This window comes from Yarrowia lipolytica, chromosome 1F (assembly GCF_001761485.1).
Source record: "Yarrowia lipolytica chromosome 1F, complete sequence".
Taxonomy (NCBI): Eukaryota; Fungi; Ascomycota; class Dipodascomycetes; order Dipodascales; genus Yarrowia; species Yarrowia lipolytica.
The window spans coordinates 3,346,768-3,368,001 of record NC_090775.1 but is presented as its reverse complement, the minus strand read 5'-3'; the positions used below and the strand labels follow the sequence as shown (position 1 = coordinate 3,368,001).

Below are 21,234 nucleotides of genomic sequence, written 5' to 3'. Positions count from 1 at the left end.
GAGAGGGTTTTTGGGCACGTGACTTTTCCGGTATATTATTATTGTGGAATTGATAATGAGGTTGCGTTTTATTTGCATCTTTAGCTCCAAATATGACATATCTGACTGCCGCTTCAAGTTGTACACACCGCAAGCTTCGTGTCGGTCAGGCGTCTAAAATTGCTATCTGAGCACGTGTGTAGTTGGGGTTCTCAGGGTTTAGTAATGGCGAGGGTACAGGATTAGTAAGATGGGTATTGTGTGCGTGCTACAACTGGTCTGCTATCACTTCTCTCGACTACAGTATATCATTTACCTATGTTTTGGGTCACCACTAACTTCTCCACTCCACTCTCTACCCCTCCAACGTACTGTGATGCCAAGCCTATATAAAACCCGACGCTTATCCCGCCGCACGGAAAATTTAGACGCCGCAGAAAAACGTTGCACAGCAAGCTGTCGGGGAAAAGTGTGTAGTTTGCGGTGAGTCACGTGAGTAATCGAGTGTGAGGGGTATTGCATATTGCAGTGTTTCTGTAGTCCTGTGACTATGTTTGCATGGTGGTGTGAAGGGAGGTGTTGGTTGTCAGTTGTGAGCATTGAGGTCAACTATTTTACTGGTATGGTGGTCAGGTGACTCGATGCAGATAAGGTGAGGGGCTAGATCGGATGTGGCATGCTCCATACTTCTCAAAATTTTCGTTGGAGGATAAATTACAGTAGCTACAGTATGCCATTGGAAAGCTGCTGAGTGTCTAGAGAACATTTTTGACACGTTCATGTGGTTGGTGAGGATGTGAACTACAATGTAGAACAGACAGACTGATACGAGAGGTAAACATATTGCAATGGTTTTAAAAAACAATAAAATCACCACTTTGAAGATAAATCTTCAAAGTGGCGGTTTAAGTAGTCAGCTACTTGTACTTGTACTGTAGTTACAGTACATCTTCATACTATCGTACAGTACAGTATGTACACAGGTAACGTTGAGGACTTCCTGAACACTTCAGTTACTTATACAACACTGCACTGCACGTAGGAGATTGTCGGTGTAGGCAGTCGTAGATTTGAAGCAAATAACCCATTCACGGCCAGTAGTTAGTTTCAGGATAACAGGTGTATTGAATGAGCACCTTGAGAACCACATCAGCCTTGTGAATGTGCAGAGATGTCAACAAACTCCGAGGGCCTCCATGATGGGGTCATATCCTTCCCCCCAGCAGTGCTGTTATCCACCAGAGTTCGATATCACCAACATAATGCGTAAGTTGATACACCCCCCAGGTTACAAAGTCTTCTGTGACCACATACTGAGTCTGTTCCTGTGCTCATTGTCATCCTGTCGTTCCTCCGAACGAGGACAGGGTCGCCAATAATACAAAAGCGCAGCATTCCATAGGAGAAGAGGAAAAGAAGACGGATACACTTTACATCCGTCGATCTTTTCAATCCAGGTATCGATTGTGTTGGAGGGCACTGTGCAGTGTGTACAAGGACTGCCTAGGCAGCCCATCATCGGCACCAGATTATCTTGATTGTGCGCATTTCGGGTTCTTTCAACAACTATAGACGATATTCGAAAGGGCAATGGCCACAAGGTGATCCAGAAGTAGCAAATCAAGTATCTGGGAAAACCAGCGTGAAGTTATACACCTCTTAATCACTCAGATAAAAGTCAACTCTGCTGAGACAAGTGGAGCATTCCTGCAGAGTCAACAGGAAGAAGGGCCTTGTCTGACTTTAGAGTGACATTGAGTTGGAGTTTTTCATTACTGTACTGCCTATCAACCATCAAAGGGACTGTACAACATGGCTTTCAACTACAAGCAAGTTGTTGAGTTCGCCCCCTCCAGCCTCTTTCACATGCCCTTCTACCGGGCGGGTCTAATGGATCTAATGCGAAGTGCCGGAGGCGGGAAAGACATAGACACATAGTACAGTGCTACACGTCGTTAAGTTGATTAGGACCAAGGACACTACTTGAACTGTACTTGCAGTTCAGACTAACCATTGGACATCCACAGACGAGGCTAGGACAATACTGTAGCCACTGCAGTAGCACGAAACCAGCACGGCCACTATTGTCATCTTTCCGAGAGACTATTGTACCATTACTTGTAGGTCAACGGCTCCCCTCCAGACTAATAAAGTGGAAACGCTAACGAAAAAAACCAACACGTAAGCTTCCGTAAGTTACTGCTGCGCTCATTGCTTTTTCAATGTCCCCCGACCACCCTGCTCCGCGAGCTGGGATGCAACGCAAGGTAAATCTGAAGAATAATGGCGTGACAGGAGAAGAAGAAATCCCGTGGAGAAACAAGCGAAGCAGCTGGAAACAAGTAATTCCCTTTCTTTGTTGTGAGAGATCAAACAAGTAACGACGATTAGCGAGAGGATATAAATTATGCGCGCCAACAATCTGGCGTCATGTAGGGCTGCCATCTGACATTGATTGATAACATGGAGTTATGACACATTTCCTTACGACAGAAATATGCCATGGGCACATATTAAGAAAGGCATTATGTATTAAAACTTGTCAAGACTGACATTGTTGTCTAAAGGGATACTTACATTGCATGCTTGTGCTGCTCCACTCATGATCACAACTAAACAATCATTATTCATTCATACTATATACATCCTCACTTGCTTCCTCGCTTGTCGAGCTTTCGGTCAATCAGATCAAATTGCTTCTTCCACACCTCAGCGGCCACCTTGGTATCCAGACCCTGGAAAACAACGTCATACACATCCTGGTAGGTGCCGGCAAACACGGGAGTAAGACCTTCCTTGACGGTGTCAGGAAGCTCGTCCCAGTCTCCAGAATTGTCCTTGGGAATGATGATGGTCTTGGCTCCAGCAGAGTGAGCTCCAACAGCCTTCTCTCGGAGACCTCCAATCTTCATCACCTTACCGGTCAGCGAAATCTCACCGGTCATGGAAATGGAAGAGTCAATGGGGTGGTTGAGAGCCAGAGACAGCAGACCAGTCACAACGGCACATCCGGCCGATGGCCCATCCTTGGAAATGGCGCCAGCTGGACAATGCAGATGGATGCCAGCTCGCTCAAAGAACCGGTTGGCAGGGAAGTTTCGGATCATAAACGACTTCGCAAACGAGTAAGCAATGTTGGTAGACTCCTTCATGACGTTACCCAGGTTACCAGTCGACGAGAGTCGAGCAGATGAGTCGGCAGAAAGACCTCCATCCAGAATACACTCAATGTACAAAGCAGAGCCTCCAAGAGGAGAGTAGGCAAGACCCATGACGACTCCAGGGGGAGGATCCTCAAACATTCGGTCGGACGAGTAAGGGGGAGAGTTGACATAGTCATACAAATCCTTCTCATCGATAGTCAGGCTGTAGTCCTCGGGGACCGTGACAGGAGGAGCCTTCGTGCCCACCTTGGTCTCAGATGACTCAGCAGATTCAGTTGCCTTGTCTTTCTCCTCCTTGGCAGCAGGTTCCTCGTTGACCTCCTTGGACTTGGACTTCGTGGTCTTCTTCTCAGCAGACTCCTTATCCTTCTCCACAGGCTCCACGTCAATAATCTTTTCAGCAGCAACCTCGTCCTGGCCATACTCGCCCACGATCTTGACAACCACCTTTCGGAAAATTTTCTCGATGTGCTTCTTGAGGTTTCGAACTCCAGACTCTCGACAATACTGTCGGTTAAGGGCATTGATGGCATCGTCGGTCACCTGAACGTTAACATTCTCCAGACCAGTCTCCTTCTTGGACTGGGGGACAAGGTACTGGTTGGCAATGTTGAGCTTCTCGTCGGGCACATATCCACTCATCTCAATTACCTCCATTCGGTCCAGCAGCGGCCAGGGGATTGTAGACAGATCGTTAGAGGTGCACACGAACAGCACCTTGGACAGATCAATGGGAACGTCCAGGTAGTGGTCCAGAAATGCGTTGTTCTGCTCGGGGTCCAGAGCCTCCAGAAGAGCAGCTCCGGGGTCTCCCTGAGTTCGCGAAGACGATAGCTTGTCAATCTCATCAATCAGAATCAGAGGATTTTCTGTCTGTGTCTGCTTGAGAGCCTGAACAAGTCGACCAGGGATAGCTCCGACGTATGTTCGTCGATGACCCTTGACTTCAGAGGCATCGTTAGTTCCTCCGACAGAGAATCGGTAGAACTGCCGATTGAGTGCCTTGGCGATGGACTTTCCAATGGAGGTCTTTCCAACACCGGGAGGACCCTGCAGCAGCAGAATCTTACCAGTAAGACCGCCCTTCATGCGCGACACGGCAATAAACTCCAAAATGCGATCCTTGACTTCCTTCATGCCATAATGCTCGGAATCCAGCACATCCTTGGCCTGGGGCAGGTTGAACCGGTCCTCGGTCGTCTTGTTCCAGGGGATCTGGGTGATCCAGTCCAGGTAGTTTCGGGTCACCGAGTACTCACTGGACGAGGGCTCCATGGATTGCAGCCGGGTCATTTCCTCCTCAAACACCTTCTGGATGTTTTCGGGCATGTCCAGCTTCTCGGCCCGCTCGTTGAACTTCTCCACCAGCTTCTCCTTGCCGTCGTCAACCCCGAGTTCCTTCTTAATGGCCTTCATCTGCTCGGTCAGCAGGAACTTTTTGTGCTTGCTGTTGAGCTTGTTCTCCACATCCCGTGCAATCTTCTGCTGCAGCTTGGCATTGGTATGCTCTCGCTTGAGCAAAATCAGAGCCCGGTTGAGACGAGTCTCGAGATCCAGAGCGGTCAGAACAGCCTGGATCTCCTTTCCTTCGCCAGCACACAGAGCCGCGGCAAAGTCAGCCAGCCGACCGGGCTCCTGAAGAACTGCAGGCTCGGTTCGCAGAATATCGCCCACGACACTCGACAGCTGTTCTCGAAGAGTGGCGTCTTCAGCCCGCAGCATCTTGAACACGTTGAGAATCTCATTTGTCAATGTAGTGATGACCCTGTTGTTCTTGTCGTGGGGCTTGTCCTCAATTAGAGAAATGGCAGCTGTAGACACATCGTAGGTGGACAGAAAAGAGTAAGGGGACTCCTGAAGAGTTGAAGAGTCGTACTTTTCGGTGGTCTCCTTGCCGTCCTTGGAAGTAACCTTGGAATCGTGCTTGGAATCCTCAGTCTTGCCACTCTTAGCTTTCTTGGCTTCCTCTCGGGCCTCCAGAAACTCCTCCGAGTACCCCTCCAGATCCTTGCTAGTCAGCAGCAGCTCTCCGTCCTCAGCCACGTCTTCGGACACAGAGGCATAGGACACAGCTCCGCCGCTGGAAGGAGGGTTTTTAAGCGAGTTGAGTCGTACTCGCTTGTGGGGGTAGAGTATGAGCACATAGACAGGCTCGTTGGAGGCGTCGACGGTGGATCGCTTGTGGTCCTGCGACTGGATCTGGATCTCAGCAATAACTCCAATGTCGTGTACCTCGGAGGCGTCCTGGATCACGTCTGCGTTGGAAAACTCTTTGAGGAAGAAGCATGCCAGGTATGGCTCGCCTCGGGTGATCATCTCGTCAATAGCCTTCATCACGTTCGGGTCTCGGATGACCAGGGCTCGATGAAATCCAGGAAGCAGAGGCCGGTCGCTGATGGGCACCGCCAAAATCTCGGGATAGGTCTGGGCAGGGCTCTTCTTCTTCTTGGCAGGTGGAGACCCTCCTCCAGAAGAAGACGATGATCCCGAGCCCGAGGGAGGCGCAGAAGGAGGAGCAGCAGCTTCTCCGGCTCCGGTGGATGCAGTGGATGACGGGGTGTGGCTCACCTTGGTCTTCTCGGGCTTGTCGGTCTTGTCTTTGTCCTGTTTCTCAGGCTTGTCCTTGTCGGTCTTATCAGTCTTGTCGGGCTTGTCAGATTTCTCTGGCTTGTCGGACTTGTCCTTTTCCTGGACCCACAACTCTCGTCCTCGAACAATGCTCGCGATGGAATCTCCCATGCTGGACACCTTGGGAAGGTCGTGGGCTCCTTGAGGAGGAGGATAGTAGTGTTGAGAGTTGGTTCGAGGGGTGCGCTTCAAATGTTCGGAAAGCACGCCATAGGGGGCGTGTGACGCATAGTAACGAGCTCCTAGCCGAAGCCGAGAGGCCGCTCGCGTTGATCTAATCATGGTCAAAGCGGTTTTCCTGTCAATGTACAGAGGATGGGATGCAAAGGTGGCGACTTCAGTGATAACCACCTTTCCAACACTGCATACAGAAACCTTGTTATCAATCATGGATTCTTCTAGAACTTTGGTGGCAGTTTGTAGGTGGTGGCGTTAGTGTGGAGGTATGAAATTTGTACATACTGTTCATCAGCGTTTTAACTGCAATAACTGAAAAAATCAGCAGTCTTTCGCCACTATTGACCGACTTACAAGTCATATACGGCACATTCATTTCACACTGGCCGTTGGGAAGTTGGATCACATAACCCTAACCCAGACCATCTAAGTCACGATAATGAATCCCGACCAATGGCCGAGGTGGGCGAAATTCCGGGGACTAGAGATGATATTGGGTCACGTGATTGGATGGTCTCGTTTCGGTAGCATTCGACTCCTTTATCGCCACACTTCTCATTAGTCACGTGATCAACCGACCCCACAATGTAGTCCTGAGTCACATTGCCCTTGCTGACTATGACGTAATTTGAGGTTAGTTGGGGTAGACTAGTCAATACTTGTGTTAGAAGTGTTTATGGGAAGGGGAATGAAGAATTTATATGATAATTAAAGCGAGAGAGAGAGAGAGAGACAGGATATATGTGGTTGGGGATATAGTTGTTAGTCAGATCACCAGTTCAAGCGGTCACGAGTGGTAGATCTGGGTTGTGGCTTTGTTCAAGTAAGAGTTAGGTATAAGATCATTGATTTTGTTGAGCTGATGGTTATGAGAAAACGCTACAAGATAGCTTGTACAGCTGAGAAAGAAAGAAGCAGAGAAGTCGAATATTGAAAATGCCAGCATGAATAGATGACAGCTGCTGTGACAGATCTATTCATGTTGTCTTACTTACTACTATTTACCCTACAGAGTAGCCACTACATCTCCTAGCTACGAATAGTACATACAGTATGACCAGAGCGACATTATGAAGACATTCATGGCGTCGTGGTGATCACATTGATCTAGAGAAAAAGACAATGGAGCTCTCCAAGGAGATTCTACTAACACTCTAGCCAACATATTCATTCTCCAGCACGATGTACAAGTACTTTCTCGTTAACCCAATGTCCTACATGGCTCACATTCAACGATCAACACCATTCCTCTTTTCAACATTCACTCCACCTCTATTACTCCCATTCAATAAATAAAGCGCTGCCGCACGTATCAAACTAGTAGGCAGGGGTCTGCCACTGGACGGGGTGTTGGGTGAAGAAGGGCCAGGGAGGGACCACCAGCAGCATGGTGATGCCGGCCACAAAGGCAAACATGAACCAGATGATCATCACGTCACCCAGCGCAAAGCCAGTAATAGTTGACAGAATGGCGCCCAGAACCAGCAATCGGGTCTTGGCCAAGTTGGACAGTTTCTGGCCCTCAAAGTCCTGTGTTAGTGGGGGAAAGTCGTAGTAGCAGTGCGCCAGTGCAGGGATGTTCGGTAACTTACAATTGTGGCCTCCAGAGTAGATCGCAGAGCCTCCATTTTGATTTTTGTGGTGAGATGTTGTGGTTGGAGAGAGAGTTGTGGTTGGCGATATCTCACTGTTCATACACGTCAACGTGTATCATCACGAACTATAATTTAGTCACTTAATAAGCAGGTACAGGGTATAGAGGGAGGTGGTAAGAACGACACAGGAAACGAACTGGGAAAAAATAAAGGTGGTATTTTTGAATTTTTATTACTATCATATACCGTCTCCAACTATACATCACTCCTTGAGAAACTCAACGTACTCATCAATGACACTGGGCCAGGCACCGTCCTCATCGTAGCTCTCTAGAGAGGGATCCTTGGCCTGGAACAGCATAAACTCGTATAACATGTTCCAGGCATCCCTGGAGATGTTGCGCTTGTATTTTTCGGTCACAAAAGACAGCCATTTGTCCAGATGCTCGTATTTCCCCGTCAGTAGCAGCCGCCAGTAGTCCACAGCCGTTTCCTGAGGCAACACCCGCTGGCCCTCCTGCAGCAGGAAACCGTATGTGAACTTGTAGATTTTCTGGAAATCGGCATTCAGCGAGGTCATGGACTCGGCAAACGACCTGCACAACTTCTGCTGGGCCGGCAGCGTGTCGCCGCCAATGGCAGCCCAGCCCTCAACAAAGGGTTTTCGTGTGAAGGTGCCTACCGATGGAGATCCAGCAGTCATAGCAACCGCCAGAACAGTGGGCTCCTCCAGCGACAGACCCAAATCAGTGATGTATTGAATGGTTCCATCCAGATCGATCTCGTCCGAATCGGCATTTCGGTACTTGTCAAACACCTTGCTAGCTCCTGAAAGGTCTACCTGGGGGGTGTTGAGAATATGATCGATAGCCACCTCGACGTTCCAGTCAAACTTTTCCAGGGCATCACGGGCTGTCTTCTCCTTGCTCCCCGTGAACGTCATGACTCTTCTGATTTCCTGCGCCCTCCAGTCTGATCGTACCATGGTGTTTTTTGCTTGATGTGGTTGTGGTGTGAGAGTTTAGATTTGGGTGTGATGATGATGCAAGCCTGATAACAGGAGGAATACAATGGTGTAACGGAGTGCCATTACGATAGTGGGTGGTACGCGTGGCACGTGATCGATCGAAGTTGAACGTCACGTGACATATATATGGCACGAGTGCTCTGTTTCCCACGTATATCTTACGAATGAGACAAGAATTCGTACGATGATCTGGTTGAATTATTCATACTAACAACCAGTAGCCCGCCCACTACGCTAAGGTTATACCTGGCTCACTGCAACAGTACCAAATACAAGTACCGTAACCACTTAAAACCGTTCCTAGAAGTCTCTCTCGACTTCCGCTCCTCATTCTTCAAATAAATACATTAGTGCACATAAATACAGCAGTCCTCCACTACTTTAAAGCTCCCTCGAGAAAAGAGGCAATCATCTTGAGAGTCTCGACCTTGATGTCGTCGTCAACCAGATCGCATGCCTGAGGCTGTACTTTTTCCAACAGAGAACTCAGTTCCACCTTATCCTGTTTGCTAGCCTCCTCCTGGGCCAAAGCACTGACCTTGTCGTACCAGCCGCTGTTTCGAAGTCGGGCCTGGATGTGTTGAGAGAGTCTGGTTTAGTTGGTGTTTGTGTTTAATGTCGATTATTTTCCATGCGTCTGGGTCTGTGTCCATGATTTGGGTACTCACTTTTCGTACTCTCCGCTCTGAACCAGTTTTTCCTGGACATCCGAACGTACCTGGTCGGTCATGTTGGTGTGCAGTGTATTGGTTAAGTCGGCCGAAGAGAGTATAAATATGCGTGCATATGTGAGCCAGAACAGAGAATTGTACGAGTCGTGAGACAAAGATGGAGTACATGCTTGCTGAGATCGTTGCGAAAAGATATAAAAACATTCCCGCCGACTCAACGGGATACAATGGGTAGTATTTGATCGTTCTCGACCTTTGTAAAGTGAAATAAAGAAGTACCTACTTCTAAACTACAATGCCAACTGTTGGATCAAGAGTAGGATGCACTATTAGTTATGAAATATATCATTTTTCCAGCGATGTTGCTGTTGTCATTAAAATCCCAAAGAAGACGTATTTTTTGTCGATGAAAAAACAGCAACACCATCAATCAATCAACGAGACAACCCGTAGCCTCTCCTCGCCCCAACCTTCACTCGCTTTCCATCATTACGTCATCAACGAACCTACACCTATAACCAGCTCGCGTCCCAACACCCATGCGTCGAACAATCATGAATCTCGCCCGTGCCAAAGTCCTCAAGTTTGAAGATCTCGACTCTTCGAAGTGCAAATGGGTTAAGACTCAGAAGATCTTCTACGAGGATCCCGAAGGAAAGCGTGAGTGAGATGCGGGTAGCATTGCGAGAATGCAAGATCACAAGACGACGACGATAACACACGCGCAACGATCTGTTGTACCAACGACACCTATCTGCTCCATTCAACTAACCAAGAACGTGACTGGGAATGTGCCGCTCGACGAACCCGAGTGCCCGGCCAGGATATTGACGGAGTAGGCATCCTTGCCATTCTCAAGAAGGAGACTGGACCCGAGGTGCTTCTTCAAAAACAGTTCCGCCCTCCCGTGGATGGTATCTGTATTGAGATCCCCGCCGGCCTGCTTGACCCCAACGAAACCGTCGAGACCTGCGCCGAGCGAGAGCTCCTGGAGGAAACTGGATATGTGGGAAAGGCCTTCAGCGTCACCCCCGTCATGTTCAACGATCCAGGCTTCTGCAACACCAACATGAAGCTTGTGCACGTTTCCGTGGATCTCAACGACGAGAAGAACAAGAACCCACAGCCCCAGCTCGAGGACAACGAGTTCATTGAGACCTTCTCCGTGCCTCTCAAGACCTTCCCCGAGACTATGCGGGAGCTCGCTGCTCAGGGTTTCAAGCTAGATGCTCGAGTCCAGAACATTGCCGACGGATACGAACTAGCGCGTACTTTCCCTGTTGCCTAAATACATAAACAATAGATGTTATAGTGCGTGTTGATTGTACAGGGGGTGTACTTTGTCGTCTTTGCACCGACCCTTTCAAGTCACGTGAACAAAAAGCTAATCACGCATAATCCAAAGGTCTATTTGCCTCCACCTAACAACTCTGTCGTGATCTGTATACAAATAGTGTGAGCGCCACACTACGCCAAAGCTCGCTACACACGCTGCACGCCACTAGAACTGCATCCATAGAGCATACAGACCGAGAACTATGATCAACGAAAACGGACCTTTGCGTGCTGCTCCTAACGGCGACTTTCCCGATGTGAAGGAAGCACAGAACGCACCGGAAAAAGAGGAGAACACAGAGTACTGGATCTTTGGCTACGGTTCACTCATCTTTAAGCCCCCACCCCACTGGGATGTCCGTCTTCCGGGCTATGTCACCGGCTATGTGCGTCGTTTCTGGCAGTCTTCCAACGATCATCGAGGTGTGCCCGAGGCTCCTGGTAGAGTGGTGACCCTGATTGAAAAGTCCTTCTGGGAAAGCCTGGATGATCCCCACCCCAGCCACGACGACTGTACGACATGGGGTGTCGCATACCGAATCAAGAAGGAATACGTGGAGGAAGTCAAGACGTACCTGGACATACGGGAGCAGAATGGTTACAGTGTGCATAACGTGCCGTTCCACGTGTCGCAGGAGAGCCTCCGGGCAAACAAGGACGCATACCCGTGCTCCTGCTTCGACGGCCAGGTGCCTACCCAGATTGAAACCGTGTGCTTCATCGGGACTCCCGACAACGAGGCATTTGTGGGACCTCAAGACCCCACCCAACTGGCAAAGCACATTGTACACAGCAAGGGTCCCAGCGGCGAGAACCGAGAGTATCTGTACCGTCTATACGAATCTCTGATCGAGCTGGCCCCCGAGGCACATGACCACCATTTGCATGACCTGGTGAGCGTAGCCAAGAAATATGAGACCGAAAGCGGAATTGTACCGTATGCCTGATGTGATACGTTGAAGTATTAGAAATAGATAGATGAATGATATCACTTAGCCCCTATGTTAGCTAGACAACGGGTTGAGTTTAGAGGTCTTTACAGGGTACAAATCAATAACCGATCTGGAGCAGCACGTGTTTCTAAGCTGTACTTGTAGAAAACCGCTACTGCGATCTAATGTATCCACATACTCTTCCATGGGCTAGCCTACTCATTTATTTGTAGCTACTGTACATACTGTACTGTCGCTGTAGATCAGGAGATAAGTGTCAGTTAGTTGTCTCTTGTTTCGACAAGGGTGTTTAGACGAGGAGTAACACAAATAACTAACGCATACGGAATTGGCCCCCGACTCTTCCAACAAGGACTCAAGACGAGCTACTTGTAGCTTGTTTTGGGCATTTGTGGAGACTCCCTATAGTCAATTATAAGGGTTCGCGGTATAGGAGGCCTCAGCTACTCAGCTATACGATACCATAGAGGTTATTGTGGTTGGCATGCTGCAGGTGAGAGCCCGTATATATGGTATCTACATTTTATCCGATATAAACCCAGTCCACACTCACTATCATCGGCGTGGCCTCTATACGCACTATCCGGGGTGTTCTAGCCCTTCCGACCAGCTGTAGGAGTTAACTTCCGACGGAGGGGGGTGCTTAAGTGGGTTAGCGTGGGGGCAAAAGGGGATTGTCCCACAATGGCAACGGGGCTCAACGGCACTGAGAGCATAAGATATTTTTGGCACAGATAGGAGGTGCAGATTTGGTTGTGGGAGGGGTAGAGGAATATCTCAGAGTTTTGTATCATGTCATGCAACCTCAAAATGTTCCCTGACGTGTGTTTTTTGGAGTGTGTCAGGCAATTGCGCAGGTTGTACCGACACAGCCAACCCTAGCCAGGAGTCGCCGGCTCCTTGTCGGGTATTGGGCTGCCCTACAAGTAGAATGCGTTAGCATGTGTGCATTTCGGTCTAAAACAAGACACTTGTCTCGAGAGCAGGTCTTGGACACGCTGACTTCAACACTGGAGGTTACCGCTAGCGTCTTGTTAGCTGAAGCCACGATATAAAAGCCAAGAGCATGGTAGTCAGCGATGCCTGTCGATCGTACGACCCCGGCCATTTACGCTTTTGTGCTCTCAATACACCTCATTTCAACGCATCTATACTCTACACTTTGAAGGGAGGGATACATTGAAGCCAACCTTGGAGCGCTACTGTATAGGTTTGACTCTCGTCTATGCATGTCGACAAGTAGGTTGAGACATTTCCTCCAGTACAAAAGTACGAGCACAAGTAGGCTTTTTTTTGTGTGTCACTTTTGAGTGTGCATGGAGGGGCAAAAGACGAGGGTGTCTAGTGATCTATTGGTGGGTGTGGGTTTTGTGTCTGTACGCTTGGGTTTGGTTCTTTGCTTTGGTTCTTGCTTTGGCTCTCAGCGGTGGCCTTGTCTTTTTCCAACAGCCCTTTATTGTGAAGTCCTTACTGCATCGTAGACTATTGGCCTTGGAAATATAACGCCGTGTGTACATGAAGACATGTACAAAGTGCGCTATGATTACGGCCCACGTGTGGGAAGCCAGTCCCTATCAACTCGGAAAACTGCATCTTATGACACCCAAACAATCAATTGTCTCCTATTGTTCCCTGTATTGGTATAAGAATCTATATCTTTATGCTACCACGACTATCAGTCCGGTCTTGTTGGAAGGTGGGCGACAGAGTTGAGCTATCGGTTAACCTAGGCAATTGTTAGCGGACCTTCAGCAACCGCTGTGGTTTGACGTCAGCTTGTTAAGGGCAAAAGCGGGCTCGGAATACCGGCACCTGAGACATAACGACGTACATACGTGAGCTGCAACAAGAGCGAACAAAAACGAAGTGTGGAGACACTGACACAATGGGATGCGTACGTGTACTGTGTGACCTGTGGCTTTGACTTTGGCCCCTAGGATGTGGCCTCTTAACCGTTTTCTAGCGTCTTACACTCTCAAGTGTATCGTCTAGAGGTATAAGGTGGTTAGAATTGGCGCTAGTTGGCGCGATAGTAAGAGATGCCCTGTATGCCAACATGGGGAGTTTCGGAGCCTCCACGGACTCGACAAGTCTCCCATTGTAGTCTGGCACTAAAAACAGCGGGATGTGTTGTTGCCAAGGGGTAAGTATCACCTGCAGATGGAGAACATGGCGAGTGTGCAAACGGCAGAACACCAAAATCAGTTAGAACGAGCTACTCCACTAATACAGGTTCCCCTCGTGCCAGTTGCCCATTTCGGGACAAGGGTGGTGCGAGAGCTAGTCGGTGGCTGCCGGATATTATCTGGAAGTTTTGTGATGACAGGAGTTCCATAGCGAGTGTACCAGTATAGGGAATACGCCTAAAACTTTTGTACGAGGTTGGTTATTATCTGCAGCCTCTGTTATCAGCCCGATTATGTGCCTACTCCTACAGTCGCCGTCAATGGCGCTTGCAGGAGTTTAGAACTGTTTGGAATTGTTTGGACAGATGTTAGGCTGTTTTGACATACACCTAATTGACAGATCTCCTCCCTTGATCGTGATTTGACCATAGAGGCCCATATATTTATATCGAAACACCATGTCCGGGTCTCTTATTGAGCGCGAGACCATACCTAATGCGGATCTCTCTACTAGTTATTCGTTTATTCTTTGTTTTGGATTGTCAATGTATATATACATCTATGCAAGTTAGTTGGACCACTCAGACTGTACGGGCTGGAGCGACAGCTGGCTAAGGTCACTGAGCGACATTTGTCGTCGATGAAAGTGTGAATGAGGAGAACCGTCTGTGTAGTTAAATGCGACGGCCATGGAGGTTCGGCCTCGTTTGGGGGAAATGGATCTCATAGAAGTTCGGGTCATGCCGAAGTCAAAGCCCTTGTCCGAGGTGGCGGAGGCAGGGGGAGTCAGCATGCTAGCGGGCGGCACTACCGGTGCACAGGCTCGTCTTGCTCGCGACTGGAACGACTCCATGGTAGAGGTCGAAGACATAGCAGCTCGAGTTTGGTATGTGTCCGAGGCTCCGACGAGAGACCGAGATCGGACATGTGGAGGTCTCTGGGGAGCAGCGTTGGTACTCTTGAGAGACTTGGACCGTTTTCGGGCCACCAGACGAGCCAGCGCCACGCATGCGTCGTTTTTGGGGGCGGCCACCTCGTCGTCTTCGTCGGAAGAAGAAGAAACGCTGGGGGAAGGGGAGGAGCAAGGAGAGTGAAAAGTGGATGAGGCAGCAGAAACTGCAGGAGGAGGAAGAGAAGGGTATGCCGAGCCTCCAAACTGCGAAAGCGACACGCAGGACTTGGATCGAGACACTCCAACTGGCACTGGGACACAGGACGGGAAGTCTGTGGCCAGCTGAGGAGATGCTGAGGAAGCCGACGACATAGACGACCGGTCCGAAAATACATTATCAGAGTAAGACGACTGCGAATCAATGTCTTCTTCGATTCGGAACTTGTGGGGCGAGTGATCTCGCGCAGCCCGCGATTCTCTGGGCTGGAGACGGGCTCGTCCGTCGGTGGAAACAGACAGGGCCATCATGGACTGGGACCGTCTGAGAGTATCATTGTCCTTCTCGGGCTGTGTATAAGATCGCTTCATGCGGGTGGCGGTGAATTGGGTGTGGGGAGCATTGGCATGGATGTTGGAGGACGACGGCAACATGAGAGTTTTGAAGTCGTCACCTCGCTTCAATTGGTCCAGCGAGGGGCTGAATGAGCTACTACGACCCATGTACTGGGGTCGGAAGAGCTGTGGTTGCGGCTGCGGTGCCTGGGGGGAGGGCTCGTGGTCCGCGACGGTGGGAACGGGGTAGGAGAAAAAGTCCTGTGTGGTAGGGTACCAGTCCTGATCCGCGAGCTGCGGCTCTTCAATGGTGGGATATGAGTACATCTGTGTTAGTTGGAGGGTGTCGTGGGATGATGCATGCAAAGTAATTGTGGATGGAGAGGCCTTGGTGGGCGGCGGCTGGCTGGGTTTAAAAAGAAGAGAAGCCAGGAGCTTGGAGTCAGACATGTCCAGGACTATCTTCCATGCGCGCGATACGAGCTAGAGGAGACAAAAGAACTGGCATAAGGTGGAAAGTCAAACCAAGATAGGCTCACTGATCGGGAAAATGAAAAATAGAAAAGTGGGAGAAACGAAAAAACCAAAAGGCGACAAGATTGACTACCAGCGTAAGTTCAGTGTAGAGTAGACTCGAGACACTCCTCCCACGCCAAGCCGAATGAGGCGAGGAGTATCTCAAGTGCGCACAAGGCTGAGTTGTTGGTGGGCGAAGAAGACCTGGTCAAAAAATAAGTGAGACAGTCACAAGGTGGTGGCTGATGCTCCTATTTTGACACACGAAAATTTGCTCACACACGGACTCTCTTGGGCCACTCACCTGCCGGTGTCACCTGCCGGCATACATTGACACGTCAGCGGTGTGGGGAATTCTGGCGCTCGGTCTTGTCTTTTCTTTTTTGCTCGTTAACTAACCTCCGTCCCGTCTCTCTGTCACTGTCTCTCTCTTTAACCTCCCATCTGTCTGTTTCCTGGACAACCGATATTGCATCTAAAATCTGATCTGTCGGACAGAAACTTTAATGGGAGGTTCCGAGATGTTCTTGGACTGGCTATCAAGATGACTAAGCGCGACACTCCAGCTATTCGCCAAAAACATCCAATTACACGCTGTTGCGGGCTTGGGGGCACTTCCAACTCCGGACTCAGGCTCTTCAGCGTGGATACTCACGATTTCAAAGGTATGGGGGTTGTTGGTGTCGATAATAGTCGTTGAGGGTCCTGTCTGTGGCGAAAAAGTGACAAGAGGGAAAAAAATGTGCTGCGATTTGCTCAAATTCAAAAGGCTTGTTGGTATTTGGAGGGGACCGATGCAGCTCAGTGCGCTGGGCTGCGTTCGGTGTGTGGTGATGTAATAGGAGGTGGGGGGGTTCCACAGGTCTGGGTTAGCTTCAAACACCACGAAATACAAGGAAACACCATACAGTGTGTACGCAAGGGAAAACCGAAGAGGCAAATCACATATCTCGGTAGATTGGTGGGAATCATTAGAAATCACGCCAGCTTTCTCGCACTTTAGTGAATGACAACAGCTCATATAAGCTGAAGAAGGATGCTGGCAGCGAACAGCTGAGAGTGTGGATGCGAGCTTAAACTGGTTGGGTAGGACACACGGGGAAAAAGTCGTCTGATTCGTCCAAAAGATCTTGATGCATGGAAAAAAGAGTCGGCGGAAAAAGGCTGGACCGGGTTCCCATCATCCGAGTGGCCCTAGCTGGGGGGGCAGATGTGCAAGAATACCCCTCAGTCAGTGTTGTCAATGGACCTTTTCCAAGCGGTCATGGCGCGTGAGGCCGAGGGCGCGCTTTTATGATTATGCATGAACATGTATGTGTGGGTCTTGGCGATTGAATTAGGTAATCAATTTTGCAGGAGCGACGGTCGTCTTTGTCGGGCGGGCTGTGTGAACAGATGCGCGTTGCGTACTCACCGGTTGTTGGATTTGTCGAATGGCGCCAAAGGATGTGGTCCGTGGATGGAGAAGACAATACACTAACAAAAAAAGAAGATGGAGGTGACGAAAGTGAAGTACAAGTAGTGCTGTAGTATGGTGCCAAAAAAAGAACAGGAATGGATTAAAAGGAACAAGAGGAACAAAAATCACGGAGGAGAAGCACGATTAAGACTGTCTTCGATTCCAAGGCTCGATAGGCTTGATGGTTTGGTTGTAGGTCTCGATGTCGATGTCGAATGTCTCGGACCAGGAAGGAAGAGACAGCAGATTGCCTTTTGACAGAGGTTGTAAGTGTTGCGGGACTTGGGTGGAAAGATGGGGCAGCTGGGCGAGTATAAGAAGCTGCCGCGGATTTAAAGGGTCAATTGCCTATCTCTTAGATTTCTATCTCGTTTGTGCAAACCACGCTCCATTTTGCTCTTTTTCATCTTTTGCCCTCCTCTCCCTACAAAGCTCACTTTTCGTTACTTTTTTCAATAGGGTCAGATTGCATGAGACACGCATCACCACCATAATATGGCTCTGTTCTTAGCGAGATGTGTATTGTCTGTTGCGCCTCGTGCGTCTCTTTGCAGAAGCTCGCTCTGTAGATTGCTACTTTGTCTGGGGTAGCACAGCGCTGCCCAGTGGGTACATGGGTCTGGATGGGCTGGTCTGTCCAAACGTCAAAGGTCTGGCCCACAAGCTCGTCTGCTCACAAACGACGAACCTTCAACACCCTAAGTACGTCTTTCATTGTTCCACCACATAGTTTCATCTTTCACGGTGGTGGGCCCTCAACCTTTAGTGTTTGCAAACTCTACACCTGTTCCGTCGTCGTGACGGCTGAGGCCACCTTTAAGACAAATCTACGTCCTTAAGTTGAGGGCAAGTGTAGGAGACGGAACCGGAATGCCAGCTAGGGGGGGGCTCTGCCGGTGTCCCTGCAGATGCTAACGGAGACTGCGGCTCCAGCTCCCCTCATCCCGTTTTTATACACCGGCGCTAACGGCACAAGCCATTGTTGTAACCTACTTGTAGCTTCCAGGAGCCCTCTATCAGAGTATTAGCTACCACTAACGACTCCCTTTGTATCCTGTCGGCAGGCAGCTTCAACAGCGTTCAATATGATGCAAGCGAAAAACCACTGACAAGCAATAGTAGGGGTTTAGATACGAGGTCGAACGCCGCTGGTGTTGACTTGCACTAGACCCCAGGTTGAAGCTGCATTGCTCGACAGTGCTAGATCCGTCGCTACTGTCAGATACGAGTGGCCTATAATACCATGGCTCAACTAGGAGATAATTACTGCCGCGCCGCTTGAACAGGTTTGAGTGTCTAACCTACACCTTTGAGTCCCTTAGCGCTATCTCCAACTACTTGTACGCAGAGGAGGCACGTGGATTTGAGGTGGAGGAGACGACGGCTAAATATGCCACTAGCCCACGAACACGCGGTAGAAACGAATTCGGCTATTGAGGCCACTCGGTGGTTTGTAATACTAATCACCTACACTACGTACACGGAGGGCTTTCCGCAGTTATCGGCTTCATTCGGCTGAATTTCTCAACCCGAACAGGTGAAACAGTCTCAACTAACCAACGTCTTAAAAGCCTTAAATGCCAATACGTGATTTTTTCCGTCGCACAAAGAGGTGACGTATTCGCCAGGGTAAAGATATACAGTGAGAGTGACAGACAGGAGACTGACAAGGTCGTACGAGCAAGCAGCGTATAGTCATGTCGGTTTTGGCGCTTAGTATGAGCCTCCGTTGCCCACCTAGAAACAAAGGACCGTCCGCGCCGTATTTTGGAACCCTCCGTTTTACTACCAAGTACTCCGGCAGTCGTACTTCGTAGCTCACACACTTCCTTTTTCTTCCATCTCCCTTCCACCTGACAACCAAACCTTCTTGCACGGTGAGAAGTCAGCCACGCGTTGCCACGGTTACGCGTTCGGGCGCATCTCCACGGCCAATAGTCTTTGGTCTCGCTTGTCTTGCCACTGGAGGTTGCAAGTGGAAAAAAGTGGGGCCATGTAACAGGCCTTCGGGTGTGACAACCAGGGTATGGTTCAGTAGACAAGGAGGGTGGATCACAGTCTAGATCCAGGTTACATGGAGTGGAGTGGTATCAGATTGCCTCAATGGGTTTGCTTTACATCCCCAGAGAGTCGGGCCCTTGCTGTACTCGAACCTCTACAAGAGACGCACTCACGGCACTCTATCTGACTCTGAATTCGACCGACTGTAGATCTCTTACTGGCATGGAGAGAACACAGTGTTTGAGTGTTTCAGGGAGCGAGGATACAGAAGATAATCATCTGATAGACACGATATGACGATACTATATGTAATCGTCACACGCTCTACTATTACAGCATATACGAGCGGAGATGAGGCCCTGGACAAGATGCAACATTAGCGGCTGGAAGGCGCATCTTGGAGGGACAAAAGTCAAGATTGGATTCCACGGTGGGTGGCATTTGTCGTTAGCACTTCACGTGACTGCAAACGTTGCACTTTCTGACACCACCCTTCATCATGTGCAAGGCACTAGCGTGGCCACCCCTGCATTTTTTTATTGTCACCAGGCTGCCTGTGATCTTCATTGCACCCAAGGTTTTCATTTAACCATTGTAGGGTCGCCAAAGTTGGTACCATCCATAACTGGAGGCTTATGGCTGTAGAAGACTCTTGGAGTTTGCTTGAGAGTTCCTATGGTGCCTCGTAGCGTCGTACGTCGTAGTGCGCATCAAGCTCCTACTGTACCCTGCAGCCTTTGTTGTTACATGAAACGGAGATTCCGGACCAGGCACGAGAGAGCACGAATGCCACTGTACGGATGTAACTGTACCTACAGTACTTGGCCAGGAACAAAATGCGCTGCTTCGCAAGACGTTGCTTTTTGCCACAATGTCCATGTCCTCTCCAAGAACAAATTCAAACGCACAGCCAAACATGGGTTGAGTTGGACGATCCTGTCTCTCAGTGCAGACAAGGACCAGCCTGGATGTGAAAGAAAAAAAAAAGAAAAAAAAAAAAAAACATATCGGCCTCCGTAACACATGTACAAGTATATACTTGTACATACATAGGATAATACATGGGTGTCTCAAGGTTGCTGTCGCCTTGCCTATTGCAGCGGAGCTCTCCTGCAGCCGTAGATGTCTTCATTGTATCCTCCACGGCCATGTACAATATGTACATGGCTAAAGCGTAGCTGGATCCGGCCTCCAAGTATCATGCTGTATGTATACCAAGTGTCATCGTCGCTTGACTGTCTCACAATGAAGTAGATTTGGGAACAAGAAGGACCGATCCTCTTCGAGACAGATATCCGGGAAAAAAAGTCAGAGCGAATCGGAGCAGAAATATGGCGGAAGCTCCTCCCGTCAGATGATGAAGATCTCGTCCTTGTTACTTAAATCTCGATTGCTACGGTCTTGTGGGGTCTGCCTGCTCTGTGTGGTATTAACCGAAAATCATTCGTGGGACTATTGTTCTGCAAAAGCACCTGCTGACAAAGGACATGTGGGTGTCCGCTCTCCCAAAGGAGCGCTGATCGGCCCCGTCAACTAACCTCCAACGGTTTTTGCTGCTGGAGGTATCTGCGCAAAGCGAATATGGCCCTTTCGGCAAAAATCTCAGCGCCAAGAGCGTATATCGAGCGACATTGACTCTTGGAAGGCGGTGGATACAGATACGTCAGCATCCGATGCGGTCTCAATTAGCGCCGTGCTCATCGCCCTGGCATCGGCCATAATCTCAGATCCCATTAAAACAAAATGTTTGCCTGGCAACTACCACAGGTACTCTTTTCTTCATATGCACCATAGCAATCACAGCCACGCTAAAAAACACGAGTTAGGCCGAGAGACTGCGTATAACCTGCAGCTGAGCTTCGCTCCTATACCCGCGGGGGAAGACCCTGTCTTTGGAGGGTGGAGGAAACAAGCACTCTGGCCTAGAGATTATCGTTGGTGGTGCCATCACGATAATGGAGCATTTGCAATCAAGAAGATCTTGTAACACTGAAAGTGCCTTTTTACCTTAGGTTGAATACCGCCTCGCAGCATAAAACAATACCCCTACATTGCCAAAAGCAACGAGGTTTCATCCCTCTCAGCTTCAGACAGGTGTGCATGCCAGCGACCTCATCATTTTGGCAACCATGCATCGACGACAATCCAGTTGTACTGCA

At 49.4% G+C, this 21,234-nt stretch overlaps 10 protein-coding genes across 10 annotated transcripts; 4 read left to right on the top strand and 6 right to left on the bottom strand.

Moving 5' to 3' along the window:
• Window positions 1-952: 952 nt before the first annotated feature.
• On the top strand, window positions 953-1,358 carry YALI1_F33669g (uncharacterized protein; the record flags this gene model as incomplete). The annotated part of the gene is made up of 2 exons (XM_068283483.1): window positions 953-991; window positions 1,038-1,358. The coding sequence occupies 2 exons, from the start codon at window positions 953-955 to the stop codon at window positions 1,356-1,358; spliced, it is 360 nt and encodes a 119-aa protein (XP_068139584.1).
• Window positions 1,359-2,627: 1,269 nt separating this feature from the next.
• YALI1_F33618g (uncharacterized protein) lies at window positions 2,628-6,161 on the bottom strand (the record flags this gene model as incomplete). Its single annotated transcript, XM_505897.3, has 1 exon — window positions 2,628-6,161. One exon carries the CDS (start codon window positions 6,159-6,161, stop codon window positions 2,628-2,630), a length of 3,534 nt encoding a protein of 1,177 aa, XP_505897.3.
• Window positions 6,162-7,265: 1,104 nt separating this feature from the next.
• YALI1_F33603g (uncharacterized protein) lies at window positions 7,266-7,643 on the bottom strand (the record flags this gene model as incomplete). Its single annotated transcript, XM_068283482.1, has 1 exon — window positions 7,266-7,643. The coding sequence occupies one exon, from the start codon at window positions 7,641-7,643 to the stop codon at window positions 7,266-7,268; it is 378 nt and encodes a 125-aa protein (XP_068139583.1).
• A 162-nt stretch (window positions 7,644-7,805) lies between these two features.
• On the bottom strand, window positions 7,806-8,528 carry YALI1_F33594g (uncharacterized protein; the record flags this gene model as incomplete). The annotated part of the gene is made up of 1 exon (XM_505896.3): window positions 7,806-8,528. One exon carries the CDS (start codon window positions 8,526-8,528, stop codon window positions 7,806-7,808), a length of 723 nt encoding a protein of 240 aa, XP_505896.1.
• A 418-nt stretch (window positions 8,529-8,946) lies between these two features.
• Window positions 8,947-9,300, bottom strand: YALI1_F33587g (uncharacterized protein; the record flags this gene model as incomplete). Its single annotated transcript, XM_002143083.3, has 2 exons — window positions 8,947-9,160; window positions 9,239-9,300. 2 exons carry the CDS (start codon window positions 9,298-9,300, stop codon window positions 8,947-8,949), a joined length of 276 nt encoding a protein of 91 aa, XP_002143119.1.
• Window positions 9,301-9,780: 480 nt separating this feature from the next.
• YALI1_F33579g (uncharacterized protein) lies at window positions 9,781-10,529 on the top strand (the record flags this gene model as incomplete). Its single annotated transcript, XM_505895.3, has 2 exons — window positions 9,781-9,901; window positions 10,018-10,529. The coding sequence occupies 2 exons, from the start codon at window positions 9,781-9,783 to the stop codon at window positions 10,527-10,529; spliced, it is 633 nt and encodes a 210-aa protein (XP_505895.1).
• A 250-nt stretch (window positions 10,530-10,779) lies between these two features.
• On the top strand, window positions 10,780-11,523 carry YALI1_F33572g (uncharacterized protein; the record flags this gene model as incomplete). Its single annotated transcript, XM_505894.3, has 1 exon — window positions 10,780-11,523. The coding sequence occupies one exon, from the start codon at window positions 10,780-10,782 to the stop codon at window positions 11,521-11,523; it is 744 nt and encodes a 247-aa protein (XP_505894.1).
• A 2,700-nt stretch (window positions 11,524-14,223) lies between these two features.
• Window positions 14,224-15,549, bottom strand: YALI1_F33524g (uncharacterized protein; the record flags this gene model as incomplete). Its single annotated transcript, XM_505893.3, has 1 exon — window positions 14,224-15,549. The coding sequence occupies one exon, from the start codon at window positions 15,547-15,549 to the stop codon at window positions 14,224-14,226; it is 1,326 nt and encodes a 441-aa protein (XP_505893.3).
• Window positions 15,550-16,090: 541 nt separating this feature from the next.
• YALI1_F33513g (uncharacterized protein) lies at window positions 16,091-16,636 on the bottom strand (the record flags this gene model as incomplete). The annotated part of the gene is made up of 1 exon (XM_068283481.1): window positions 16,091-16,636. The coding sequence occupies one exon, from the start codon at window positions 16,634-16,636 to the stop codon at window positions 16,091-16,093; it is 546 nt and encodes a 181-aa protein (XP_068139582.1).
• A 3,793-nt stretch (window positions 16,637-20,429) lies between these two features.
• YALI1_F33473g (uncharacterized protein) lies at window positions 20,430-21,062 on the top strand (the record flags this gene model as incomplete). The annotated part of the gene is made up of 2 exons (XM_068283480.1): window positions 20,430-20,603; window positions 20,652-21,062. 2 exons carry the CDS (start codon window positions 20,430-20,432, stop codon window positions 21,060-21,062), a joined length of 585 nt encoding a protein of 194 aa, XP_068139581.1.
• Between the last annotated feature and the right edge of the window lie 172 nt (window positions 21,063-21,234).